This window comes from Manduca sexta, chromosome 5 (assembly GCF_014839805.1).
Source record: "Manduca sexta isolate Smith_Timp_Sample1 chromosome 5, JHU_Msex_v1.0, whole genome shotgun sequence".
NCBI lineage: Eukaryota > Metazoa > Arthropoda > Insecta > Lepidoptera > Sphingidae > Manduca > Manduca sexta.
This window is the reverse complement of record NC_051119.1, coordinates 4,162,091-4,175,667: the sequence shown is the minus strand read 5'-3', so window position 1 is coordinate 4,175,667 and position 13,577 is coordinate 4,162,091. Positions and strand designations below refer to the sequence as shown.

General features: G+C 34.2%; 1 protein-coding gene across 1 annotated transcript; it reads right to left on the bottom strand.

The window, feature by feature from the left end:
- Window positions 1–1,876: 1,876 nt before the first annotated feature.
- Window positions 1,877–8,484, bottom strand: LOC115442302 (WD repeat-containing protein 48 homolog). The gene is made up of 5 exons (XM_030167315.2): window positions 7,040–8,484; window positions 5,912–6,093; window positions 5,036–5,200; window positions 4,553–4,732; window positions 1,877–3,959 (listed from the first exon to the last, which is right to left on the bottom strand). The coding sequence occupies exons 1-5, from the start codon at window positions 8,370–8,372 to the stop codon at window positions 3,864–3,866; spliced, it is 1,956 nt and encodes a 651-aa protein (XP_030023175.1). The 5' UTR covers window positions 8,373–8,484; the 3' UTR covers window positions 1,877–3,863.
- Between the last annotated feature and the right edge of the window lie 5,093 nt (window positions 8,485–13,577).

Genomic DNA, 13,577 nt, shown 5'->3' with positions numbered 1-13,577 from the left:
TTTGAAAACTGGCAATACTTTTATTTACAATTTATATTTTTATCACACACATGTGATTCGCAGCAAGTCCTACAAGTATCATAATTGTTCAACACCAAAACAACACACAATTCACAATGCTTGTGGAGAGGGTAACAAAGATTTCTTGTTAATACAAATACCGTTCAAGTTTTTCATTATGCTTATATAATTTTCGTAGATTACATAATCTGCGTCATATTGTATTGGGCTCAGCATGATATATTTAGGCAATTTTTTAATAAAATATCTTACTAGACTCTATTGACTTTACAAATACTAAGCATTGGGACATTTTTACTCCTATATTTAGCTAATAGCTATGAACGATTTCTTACTGTTTTTTAATTATACTCTTACTCCAAAATTTTATAATTTACTTATATATTCAATTTATGTGAATTATTCTATTTGTAGTAAAAAGATAGTCAATTGTCATTATATTGGATTAAAAAAGCCAATCACATACAGGGTGTTGGATAAATGGGGGTTTAAAATTTAAGTTATATACAGGTTGATTCATTTAAAGTAAAATATAAATACAGTATTGAGTAATATGATTTAGTTTGTATAATTTTTTTTTTTGGTAATACTTTACAATAAGTTTTTTATGTTAATGACTTATGCTTTTTGGATATTTTAAACTGTTTCGGAATCAAAAATATTGAGAAAAATTCTAAGTTTATTTAATTTTCTTTACTCATATTAATAAATATTTTTTATTATGTGGTTTTATTTTTATACCCCCTTACAACACCCTGTATAGCCGTGTCATTGTATAATTTATAAGTGTATCTATAATTATTCAACGTAACTTATTTTAGTCTACGGCGCCAAGTGTTGGCAAAGATACCGAATTATTAAATTCAACCTTATTGATATTTAAATACAAATGTTATTGATATATAAAAATGATACTCAAAATATTATTTATATAAAAGTCTGCCATATTTAACAAAGAATAAAGTTCAGTTTTGTCAATGAATTCGATATCTTTGCCAAAACTATATCCTCCTAAGGTCACCAGTTACTTATTGATCCAAGCTAAATAGTTCTTATAACTGTATTTGTGATAATTAAAGTCAACAATCTATTTCGTCATAAGGCAGTGTTTGATATATCCGAAATGTAAGAAGAAAAAACTGGATTTCACACGCAGCATACCTAACTGAAGATAATATTTGTGTTCCTAGTAACTTTCTATTCTTACTTATACTTTCTAGTCGAACCTTCTCTTTCTATATGAATTGAGTCTTTAGAATGTATGAATATACATTATCGGATTCGGATTTTAGCTTCCCATGGATGTTAACGAGTATGCCTTCATTTATATTGGGCATCCAGCATATAACGCTTACCAATTCAAATACAAAACGTCAATATAGGCATAATGGGAGTTGGGACCATGTTGTGCAAAAAAACTACAACCTGTATATGGCAGTGGCGAAGGGTGAAAATTTTCAAAAGGTAACCCGACTAAATATTTTATTCTACAATTATCATGTAATACGCTGTTCACAATAAATTAAAATCAGTAAAATATCATAATACACAATAATTTCCTTCTAACATAAACATTATGCCTAAACTCTAAATTTAACAAATAATCACATATTTTGAACATAGGTACTTATCTAAAAGTGCCCAACAAAAATTAATAACCCACACTATACACAAACACTAATTATACATTCTAAATTATTAAAAAAATTTGCGCCAATGGCCCAACATTAAGCCGCAAATTCTCGGGTTACCCTGAAGTACACATACACCCATGCACACATGTATTTTTACGTCACTTCCAAAAGATTAGACAAAGACACCGCGCTGCGTGTGAAAGAGACAACAATATCCCGAGGGAAGCTATGCGCGGCCGGGTTCACTTCTTTATGGGTTATGTTTTTCTTTTATTATTTTTAATTAATTTACAAAAGGTAACCCGGTAGGAATCGGCTTGTATGGACGCTTCGCCACTGGTATATGGAGTAAATATAGATTTAGCCAAAAAGGGTATTTATTGTAAAAAATACTTTCTTTATACTGACATCTAGAAATGGACTTTAATAAGAGCTTAAATTATCAACTGAAATAATCTGAAATGTAAATTAGGATTAACAACTCCTACTATGAAACAAAATTTAAAAACGGGAAGAGTAAGTGAACACCGGCGAAAGCGGGCGCACAGAGCGACAGGGTCATGAAATTGCGATCAACCCAGTGTATCTACTGGACATAATAATATAACATAGTAAATAATAAGTCTTAACAACTCATGTCTCACGAGGGCGAGCGCTGTGGAATACCAAACAATACTTTGCAATTCAAGATGTTGGATGGTGTTTCTACTGTTTATGGGCGGTCGTATCGCTTACCATCAGACGAACATCAAGCTCGTCTCGTCATTCAAAGCAATAATAAAAAAGTTTTTATGTTACAATATTTTTGCACAATATAGTCTCAACTCAGATGTTTATAGTCCTTTCATTATAATTTACAATGACCATCGAGTGTATCACACAAACATTATCTTTGTTATATTTCACAAGTCATATAATGCGATAATTATATGTCATATGACATGTAGTTATATAACATGTCACTGATACATATGTCACAATATGACATATACATCTTATATATCCGTATATTAACAAGTCAAAATCAGAATTTAATAAGCATTGAATAATATAATGCTTTGCGAAATGCTGTTTTTTGTTCAAATGTTTTAAATACAGTAATATCTCAATGTATATTAATTATGGCACATAGATGAAATCTAGCGCCAATACTAATACTGCCATTTAACTCTATGTCCATTGTATTAAAGTACAAAATTCATTCATCCATACTATTTTTACATATAATAATGTAACAGGCCGATGGCTGTACATAATAGATATTGAAAAAAAAAAACTAACACGTGGGTCTTTATTAGAACAACAGTAGAGGAAACAATAGTTTTTAGTATTGAACGTAGATACGCAAAAATGATCCAACCCACAAAACGAAACTTTTGACATAATGAAGATTGCAGTTTTAATCATATTATTGCTCATTGATATTACATTTTGTATTTTGTTACGTATTTTGATAAAGATGTTTTTACTAATGGATAATATAAATTATTTTTAATAATGGAAAATATAAATGAATAAATATAGACCTTATAGACTAGAACTAATTTAGCAACTCTGTTCTCATTTTCGACCATACTGTAGGTTGGATCCTTTTTGTGTATCTATGTTGAATTTGTATCCGTCAGACTGTATGTTTGTACATGCATAGAGCAAAAACTACTGTATGAAAGTGAATAAGTATTCGCCAATGTATGGTCAGAAGTCTAACTTAAAATATAGACTCAATTTTATCTCAGAAAAACGTGAAATGGGACTTTAATCCCGGTAAACATTTTCACAAAAGTAAGACTGAGAAAACTTAATAAAGAAGTAGTTTGAACATTACAAAAGTTTTTATAGTTGTATGATGTAAATTAAAAACATTCGCTCCCTCAAAAGTCAAGAAGTTTTTTTCATTAAACAACCAGAATGATCGCTCGCTAACAAAGTACTATGTTCTTCTGTGTAGCAACTAAAAATAAGACATATATTACATTACCCATGAATAGTATGGACAAACTCACAAGGTACAATATTTTTAGATACACCAACAATTTTAGTATACATACCTGAATTTTACACCGACATCTAAAACTGAAGTTTAAAATTTTGTTACATCAACAGAGATATTACTGTAGCACTATCACTTCACAATCACTCCACACATCTGAACACGCAGTACTTTTTCAAATGTGATCTGTATTCGCAGAAACACAACGCGCGACGGTTTCATTGTTTCAACACTCTGTAGTGTAGTGTGAACTCGACGTTGGACTTCCATATGAAGTGGCGGACGGTGCGAAGGTCCATGTTTGGGTCAAGGACCTGGAATTTAATAATCATGTATTAATGCCAGCTTTAAGGGACCGCATTAGCTTTTTGGCGTCTCAGGCGAAATAATTTTGTTAGGTCCCAACAGTATATTTGTTTGCAGTACTAGTCTTTTAACGATTTTCGAGTTGCCTAAATGCTGAACGCTCTCTCTAGGACCTGGCGTCTGCTTCCAACCCCTTTATCTGTGCTACTACTGTATTGTCTACATAAGTTGTCCGCTAAATGAACTGGTTGTTAACATTTACTAACTGGGTAGTTACCTGATAAGCAACCTCTACCATTTATACTCTATAAACTTCAATAATACCAAAAGAATCAAGTATGTAATTGCACAGCTACTTTTGTGACCGACTGTGCATAGAATTATGTAAAAAGAATAGGCATTATGTATTATTTTATCATTGAGCACTTGTTTTACACGAGTTGACGTAAGACATTTATGTTTTTAATTTTTAAATTATAATAGAACTTAGATGTTCTACAACACATTAGGCTGTATGTAATAGGATTAGGCTCCCAAACCTCTTCCCCTAAGCCCGTCACTGCATCTGGAGAGTAAGGTGGCCATTAAGGTCATAAAATACCTGATCACAGCACAGCAACTCGACCCTCTCTTCGGGCGCGTCGTTCCCACTATCATCGTTGGCGCTGCCCTTCCCGCTGCCAGCACTCGCACCGTTGACGTCACCGCCCCCTACTATCTTCTCTACAACGTGCTCGGCCACTTTACGGCATTGGATGAAGTCGTTTGCTACTAGACGGTCCTGAAAGTATTTTTGTCATCAACTTTTTTTATGCACTAATTTTAAACTGGCACTAAACTCAAAAATAAATGTTGTATGTATTTACGAAGATATATACCACATTTTGATTGGTGTTAGTGATATTATAAAAGAGAAAATATAATGTATCTTCCATATCAATTATTTTAATTGTTAAATAGTTTAATCTTTAATTTACTTTCATGCATTTCTTAGATCATGCTTACACATAAATTATCTAAATACAAATTAGGTGCTGGGTCCATAAAACAGAGTAGAACCTTCAAATAAACATATAAGAATTACCTTCTTCTGTCTATCCTGTTTACTCTGGCAAGTGGAATGCGGCAATAGGTAGAAGGGCAACTTGTTCAGCTTCGGCGCCGACATCTCGACGGCCACGTCAACCACCCAAGAGGGTACCGTCTCGCCGAGCAGATTACCCTCAGTTTCACCGCCTGCATCACCCACCTGCAATTAGAATTAAAAGACGTTGGAGGGTGTTTTTTTTATGATGAAGCTGGTCGTTAACCCTATACATGTATCACCTAAATAGAAAGAAACGAATGATTCTGAACAACGCTTGCCAAATAATTCAACCACTTTCCCACACTACAGTATCGGATCCCTCTAATTTGTTGATTGGGGTAAATCTGAACCTTTCGTAAGGGCGTACATATGTACGTATCGAACAGTATCCGTCAGTTTTGACACTAAAATCCTGAGACTGTCAGGTTTTGTAGATGTTTTTTTAAGCAAAGTGAGGACCAGATTTGTGATTGACGGCAGTTGTTTATCACTCGCCATTTGAAACAATTATGTCGGCCTGTTTATAAGCGGACATTTACACCTTTTGTACAGATGTCGCTATCCGGCGGATACGAATAGCAGCCTACCACCAGCAGGATTATAACAAAGATTGTTGAAATAAAAATTTGAAAATTTAGGGTTGGTCAACACTGGGAACACTACAAAAATGTCTGCCAACAATATATTTGTAGATGAATCGACACCCTTAAGAAGCTATAAGAATTAGACAGATTTACAATACTTATATATTGATAATATTGATAGGTTGATATTGTTAGGTTTTCTGCGAGATAGTTACAAAGACTATTTTATTTCCATTTTAGCTTACTTTTGCAGATAAACCTGAGTTATTAGTATGTAGAGATATCTAACCTGCAGCCTGTACAGCGTTCTGCCGCCCACTTCACTGAATATGAGTGGAGTATGCACAGGTACACTAAAGAAACTGTTGCCCACCACTTTCTGCCCGGCCTCGTTGACCCTGTTTGGATGGTTCCAGTGCTCCAGTAATGCTTGGAGAAGGAGTGCACCAAAGTTCACTTTCTGGTCGTTTTCTGGAATGTTATAGTGTAGTATGGTGGTGAAGAGTAAGTAGAGAAATAAAAAAAGTGTTTGCCGCGTTTTAATGATATCGGAATTGAATCTGATAAACTTAAATAATATGATATAAGAATTTTTGTTGTGTAATAGAGATTTGAATTACACTATGTAAATTATTATTTTTTTATCTAAAGTAGTATTTATTATACAAGGAATTGATGAAGGAATGATTTGGTGTTTGATGTAATTGATTAACTCAAAACTATGGATTTTGATACTACTTTAACTCATAAAAATCTAAATTTCCCTAATAAATATAGATTACTTTTATACCATATTTGTGCATTAACTTGACCAAAAAAAACAAGCCCAAAAGCTGATATTATCAAAATTCGATATTCTATTTATAAAAATATTTTTTCTATAAATGTGCTGACTTCAGACTGAGTATTTCTTAGATAACTTTTATCTTGATATGGTGATAGACTAATCTATGTAAGCAGCATGCAGTGTTTAAAATTCTGGGACAATGGATGGAATTTTTGAGGCAACTGATCTATTTCTTAATTTGGGTATTATTACAGGGTTATTGGGACAGTACCTTTAATAGAAAAAAGGCATAATTTTTGTTGTTGTGGCATAGTTGTATTACATTAACACTTCAGTGCTGTGGTCTCAGGTTCAATCTTCAGGTCGGACAAAGTGGATGGATGGAAATATTGGATTTTTCTATCAAGTGTTAGCCAAAAGTCTAAAATTTGTGCCCAATGTGGCGAAGTAGCGAAGTGCTCTTCCTCTATCAGATTATGAAAAGCAACGCACAGCAAAAAGTGGGTGTACCAGATGCGGCTCTGTCTACATCTCGAGGATTAAAGTCTTGACAGTGTATGCAGATACAACTTTTAATCCAAAACTTAAAAATTATACACATGATTTTTTTTAAAATAGGACAGAACATACCAGTAGTTAAACCAGCTTCTTTTGCACTGACCCACGCGCTCAAACAGTCAGTCTCATCCTGTCCCAAGTGAATAGTCAGCATTCCAGTCTTCAAATCTACATTGAACCAATTAGGTACATACACCATCTTGAATCGTTTCTTCACTTCCTCTTCATAATCAACTTGGCCTAGGTCTTCAAGCTTGCTTGCCTTCAATACATCATACAGGGCTACATTACTAGCCGTGTCTTTCGTGAGGACATGACGTTTATCGTTCAATACTGTATAGTGTTTTATAGCTGGGCCTCCAGGAATGTTATACATGGGTTGTGTTTGGTACACATTATTTGTATTATAATTAGTAGTGCTGTAAGCCTCTGATGATAGCGAGCTTAGCGGTGGTAGTTTCCAGCATCGGACGTCTGATTCCGATGTTGATACCCACACCGCTTGCTGGTCAGCGGTGAAACATAGTTTAAGTATTGGAGCTGTTTCTTCACATACTATCATGAAGTTATCAGGGTTACGTAACTCCGTTATGATGACCAACCGGTCTCTCCCACCTGATATGATGTGACTGAAGTTGTCTGTAGCTAGTATCGCCCACACAGCTTCTGAATGGACCCTGATTGTTGATACGCAACGTTGCTGTGACAGAGACCACAGTTTTATCGTTCCGTCAGAGCTTCCAGAGACACACTGGGTGCCATCACGGCTTATAACTAACGCTTTGACATTATCTGCATGTCCTTTTAACTTCATAAGTCGGGAACAATTCCGAGGATCCCAAACTCGGAGTACCTTCTCTGTAGAACCGCTAACCAGTATAGTACCAGGTGGATTCATAGCCAAACTGTATATAGACTCTTTGTTTCCAACAAGACTTGATGTAGTTACTGTGTTATTACTAGCAGTAAGTGCAGTCAAAGTATTCACATCCCAGAGAAATATAGCGCGGTCTAGCCCTGCGCTGGCCACTTGCTCCTTATCCTTAGCATACGCTAGTGTACGTACATAGTCCTTGTGAGTTCGTAGAGTTGACATACAGAATCCTTTGGGTGCATTCCACACTTTGACAGTGGTGTCGGATGAAGCACTTATAAGATTTTTACCGCCGCAGCAAAGCACTATATCGTTCACCCAGTCGGTGTGGTGTTCCATGCTTTGGACGTACCTATCCTGGGATCCGGTTCCTGTGTGCCAAACCCGGATAATACCGTCCCTGCCGGCTGAGTACAGCCTTCCCGCAATTGGGTCCAATTGTAGTGAGCTAACCCCATTTTTATGCCTCCTTTCCTCCTCATCGCGTATCACGAACGAAACTTGTGTTTTCTTACGCATCGTGGTGCCCATTTTCCGACATTTTAATACGTAATTGATTGATTATTCCGTGGAAATTGCACGGTTTTCACGATTTGTTGCCGAATGTTTTTGACATTTGCGTTTGACAGTTGAAGTAAGATGGCTGTTTTCTCTTTCAGATCCGAGTCTCGAAATTCTATTGGTTGATAAACGCAGTTGACATAGTCAAAGATGTCAAATCAGTACTTCAAACAGCCAATCAAAGTTGGTTAATACGTTCAGAAATTTAGGAAAGAAATTTTTAAATGTACAATATTTTATGTAGGTTTTGTTTACTTTGTTATAATTATTACTTTGTTATATTATGATTCATTGTTAGTACGAAACTCGAAACTCAATTCCGTAAATGAAATGTAAGATTCGGAAAAGATATAAATATGGAAGAAAAAAACTAAGGATCGTGGTGATGACAAAAAAAACTCAGGTTCTCCAAACTTTATATTTATTACACAATATTTATTATACAATAGGCACTTTTAGGATTTAACAATACAGTAATTTAATTTTTGTTCGTAACATAATTTAAGTGCTTATCCGTGTAAAGTTTGTTGGGTAGGTATTTTTTTGACAACAGATTTTCCATAACGAAAGTTGGCAATATCTAATATAGGCTATTGGATACAATCATTTCACTTTTTTTTTAAGATAACTGATAAAGCATATCGTCTATCGACCGCAATAATCACGTCACAAAGAGTAAAACTTATATACAATATTCACTTGTTTACCATTTGAATCGTGTTTGTTCAATGACTGTTGGTATATTTCTACGATATACCTTAAACTAAGACTTCTCTCACTTTCCAATTGTATTTCAACAAAGTTAAATCCAATTCCACCTTCAATTATTTTAGCTACACCCAATTTCTCTGTTGTTCGGTCCAAGCATACGATGCCAGTAATATTAGTTCCCACTGGATAATTAAATGACAAATTTGCCTGCCGTTTAAAAAACAATAAACCTTGCCTCTTTACTTCTTTATACGACATTCGAGCACCAAAATCGTGTCCCAGATATAAGTCGTAACATGAAATTGTCAACACAAAAAATAAGAGCAAAAAACAACGTTTGCTTATACTCATTATAAAAAAATACATGTTAAATATGCCGGCGTCGTAGATAAAACTGAGCACTGGCTTGAAAAAGAATGAGAGTAAACAAAGATACTGTTTAAGGGCAAGATTTATAGAAGCTTGGGGAAATGAATGAGTTAAGGGAAAGTATTCTTATTTCACTGCAATTTACGGGATATTTTAGATTGCTCTGTCGACCTACTAAAACATCTTGACGATTTGGTTCGCGTCAGAGCTGTGGCGAGGAAGGCAGTTCCCGCCTATTCTGAATAACTTTTTAATTGCATACCATGCCTTGTGGATTCGTGGGCAGTCGCAAATACTCGCGTCTCAGTGGCATCTACTTATTCAAAAACGTATGCATTTAATTATATACTTAAGTATTAAATATTAATTCAATATAATTGTAGATGAAATCTGACATCCAAGAAAAGGCAGAAGATTCGTAACACCTTTCTTGTTTAGTACTTTTCTCTTTTGTAAGTTTGACATTTGCGTGGGTAGTTATTTATAGCGGTACCCTCGGCAAAATGGCGCAATATTCGTTTTTTTATAAGATATCTAAAAAACATAACAATTATTTTCAAAAAGACCTAAAATTTAGTTGTTAAAGAAATTATTTGTAAATCTTTGCATAATCCAACCCATAATTCGTGCTCTGCAAATGTTTGGAACGAATTCTCAAGGCTGTTTGCTTAGATGAGAGTTTTAACTGCGATTCTTTTGGCTGTGTGTTTAGTATGTTTTAATATCTATTTAGCCGTTTGTTCCCTTAGGCAAAAATAAATAAATAATAATTTTATATAATTAACTTCCACTTAAGAGATAAATATTGTTTCTGCGTAAATCAAATATGTGTAGATATGGTAATTGTGCAAAATATTTATAACTTGTTATTTATTGGAATATTGATTTCTTATGCGTTTATATTAATAAATCTTTAAGAATTGTCTTTTTTTATTTATTGCTTTGAATGAGGAGACGAGCTTGCCGTTCGCCTGATGGTAAGCGATTTGACCGCCCATAAACAGTTGTAATACCATCCAAGTATTATTTAGTATTGTTTGGTATTCCACTGCGCTCGCCATCTAAGACATGAGATGTTAAGTCTTATTATGTCCAGTAGTTACACTGTCTGGCACAATGACCTTCAAACCAGAACACAACAGCGACTACACACTGTTGCTTGGCGTTAAGTCGATCCATCCTTTGTTATGCTGATGAGTTTCGTTCGAGTTCAATACGATTACGTCGAACGGAAATCTATTAAAATGTTAATCGGATTACTTTAGTAACTCTGTAGGGTATTCAGAAATAGGTACGCAACAGATTATGTTAATCAAAATATTGAAGAATTGTGATATTACGTTTTTATTCCTCCGTGAGGTTTTCCGTGATCACATTAAAAAAAAAAAAAACTAGTAGGTCTGGCAGACGTTGTACCGCCATAGCAGATTTCTACGTACACTGCATTTTATGTAAACTATCTTTCATTTTTTTAACTTACGACAACAGCGCCACGGGCGCCGGGATGGGGTTGCAAGGGGGTGCATGTGCAGCCTTCTATCCGGAACAAATGACAATAAAAATAATTGAATAACAATAGGAACCATCAACCATAGAAGTTTTATTATGGTATAGCATATGCAAAGACCCGTGCCATTTTTACTTTAAAAAAATATTAATTAATGATATTATGTAGTTCCTACTTATGTAGATGCAGCTCCCTAAAAATAATCTTGATGGCGCCCATGAACAGCGCCATCTATCGTTACTTTATCTTTGAAACTTCTAACCACAACAATAAAAAAGTTTGGTGTAAATCGGTTTTTCATTTTCGGAGATTATATTAGAAACTGAATTAGTCAAGACAGTCGAGCCGTTCTCAAGTGATGCTCTTACATAAATTCGAAAAAAATAACTAGGTTAAAAAAAAACATAGAAAAAAGTGCTGATTTTAAATGTGCATGAAACTTAATGTTGCAAAAACATGTCGCTTAGCTTTTCAACCGTCGATATATATTTAGTAGGCATAATGTATCCTATTATTAGTGAAGCGATTATTGTAATAGAGTCAAAACAGTTATGTTTGGTAAGTAAGCTGTTGGGCGTCCAAGTAAAATTATTCACATATTAAAATAATAATTAACGAATTCATTCACTTATCACCTACCAATCTTGTAATACCATTCACCTAAGAGTACTCAAACTGTGGTTTTATATATACTTGCTATATGTTACTTTTACTTTCTAGAGAACATGTTTTGGGTTATAATTCTAGTCCAGGAATTACTTTTCATGTCATAATATGATGCATGCATGATTGGAACTTGTTTTGTGTTAATAAACTAATAAATAAAAATAAAATAATATAAGTACTTATTACCTGAGAAATTCTCTATAGAAATTTTGAGGGTGTGTGTAGTCTAACAATGCGTACTAGGCCAGCGTGGTGGACTAAGGTCTAAAGTCTAAACCCTCTCAGTAGTAGAGGACGCCCGTGTCCAGTTATGGGACAATATATAATACAGAGATATTATAATGTAATTATTATTTACCTATAAACATAGATAGAGGTACCTATATCATTAGTTTAACAAATATATCACTTGGTAGCATCACATCAAACGGATTAAATGATTATGACTGAATTTCTTTGGTTTAAAGGTTGAAAAGGCAATCTCATACGTGGCCTGGGCGCCACAGACATGTCATACATTGTCTAGGCATTATATAGAATACTGGATTATACAGATTACCGGTGACATATTTAATATGTTCTTTTGTTTTCCTTAATACATAAAACCCGTATGAAAATGACAATAAGGCTTGGTTGTTCTTAAACAACGAAACATTTGCTTTATTTCTATTGTAATAATATAATAGTTCAGGAAAACAAAAATAAGCTATAAAATGTTGTTTCTCGGAGTCAGAATATTTTATTGCATTATTGTTGACAGTAATAAATTTAGTATAGGGTTATGTGGAAATTAAAAAATAATTATTTCGAAGGGTGAAAGGCTTAAGCGACATGTTCTTTGCGACATTTTGTTTTAAGCATATATAGTTGGAGTCGGCTTTTTTGTGTTTTAGGGTTCCGCACCTCAAAAGGAACCCTTATAGAATGACGTCTTATCTATCTCTCTGCCTGTCAAGATATTTTCAGGAACACGCAGAGGTATAAAATTATAAAGTCTATTAAATACTTGTGTCTACGGACTTTGGGCTGTGAAAAAAACTTCGTCAACGCGATCAAAAGATATTAACTTGTATGTGGCGAAATTAAAAAAAATTCAAGGGATTTTCAAACTTATTTGTACGGAACTATCAATGCGCAACTCCAACTGGCACTGATTTGTTTTTTTTTTAACGAAGTTAACATTTCCAAAAAGTCGCTTAAATCAATTCGCATTTTACCCGCCGATTTATCACTATACTACTAGCAGTTTATCCTTGGCAAAAGTCTATAAATAAAAATAAAATATTATATCAATAAATCTACACTAAGTAACACCCATATTTAATTATGATTTCATTACGCGGCAAAGGCGTATACATAATTATTAAAATTATAGTTGATTTAAAATATATTCTATACTAGATATACACCTTTGAAGAAATTAAATGGTTAACCACTCTATTATCTCACAACTAAAGTAGAAATAGTAAAAAATATAAGTGCGTAAACTACACACAATTTATCGTTGGCTGTATGAGAATTTCCTTTGCCACGGTTTCTTTATTAAACAATGTAAGAATAGAGGAAGTACAAATAAAATACGAGTGTATAATTTACCTTTTAGACAAGATGTATTGTTTTAACGATAAACATTTCCAACCTGGAGCGAAGCGTAAACCGGGATATGCAGAATTAAGGCTCAAGGAATATAAGAAGACAAGATGGTAAGTGTAAAATTATATTAATCCGTTGAACTATTATTTTTATTTGGTCACGGTAAAGCGAACCCACTGCACCTGATGGTAAGTGGAGTGGGTTCCAATAGAATGTCGACTGACGAGAGATGATTACCCCTGGGCAGTCGACACAATTATGCCGGCCTGTTGGAACCGGATATACACAAGCTAATCCCGGAACGCAACATATTTACGTGGGCCACTATG

Excerpts from the sequence above, each read along its gene's own strand:
- LOC115442302 (XM_030167315.2), bottom strand. The coding sequence starts at position 8,372 with ATGGGCACCACGATGCGTAAGAAAACACAAGTTTCGTTCGTGATACGC. Across the intron at positions 5,201-5,911 it reads GAACGCTGTACAGGCTGCAG|GTGGGTGATGCAGGCGGTGA; the intron begins GTTAGATATCTC and ends TTCTAATTGCAG. Across the intron at positions 3,960-4,552 it reads AGTTGCTGTGCTGTGATCAG|GTCCTTGACCCAAACATGGA; the intron begins GTATTTTATGAC and ends ATTAAATTCCAG.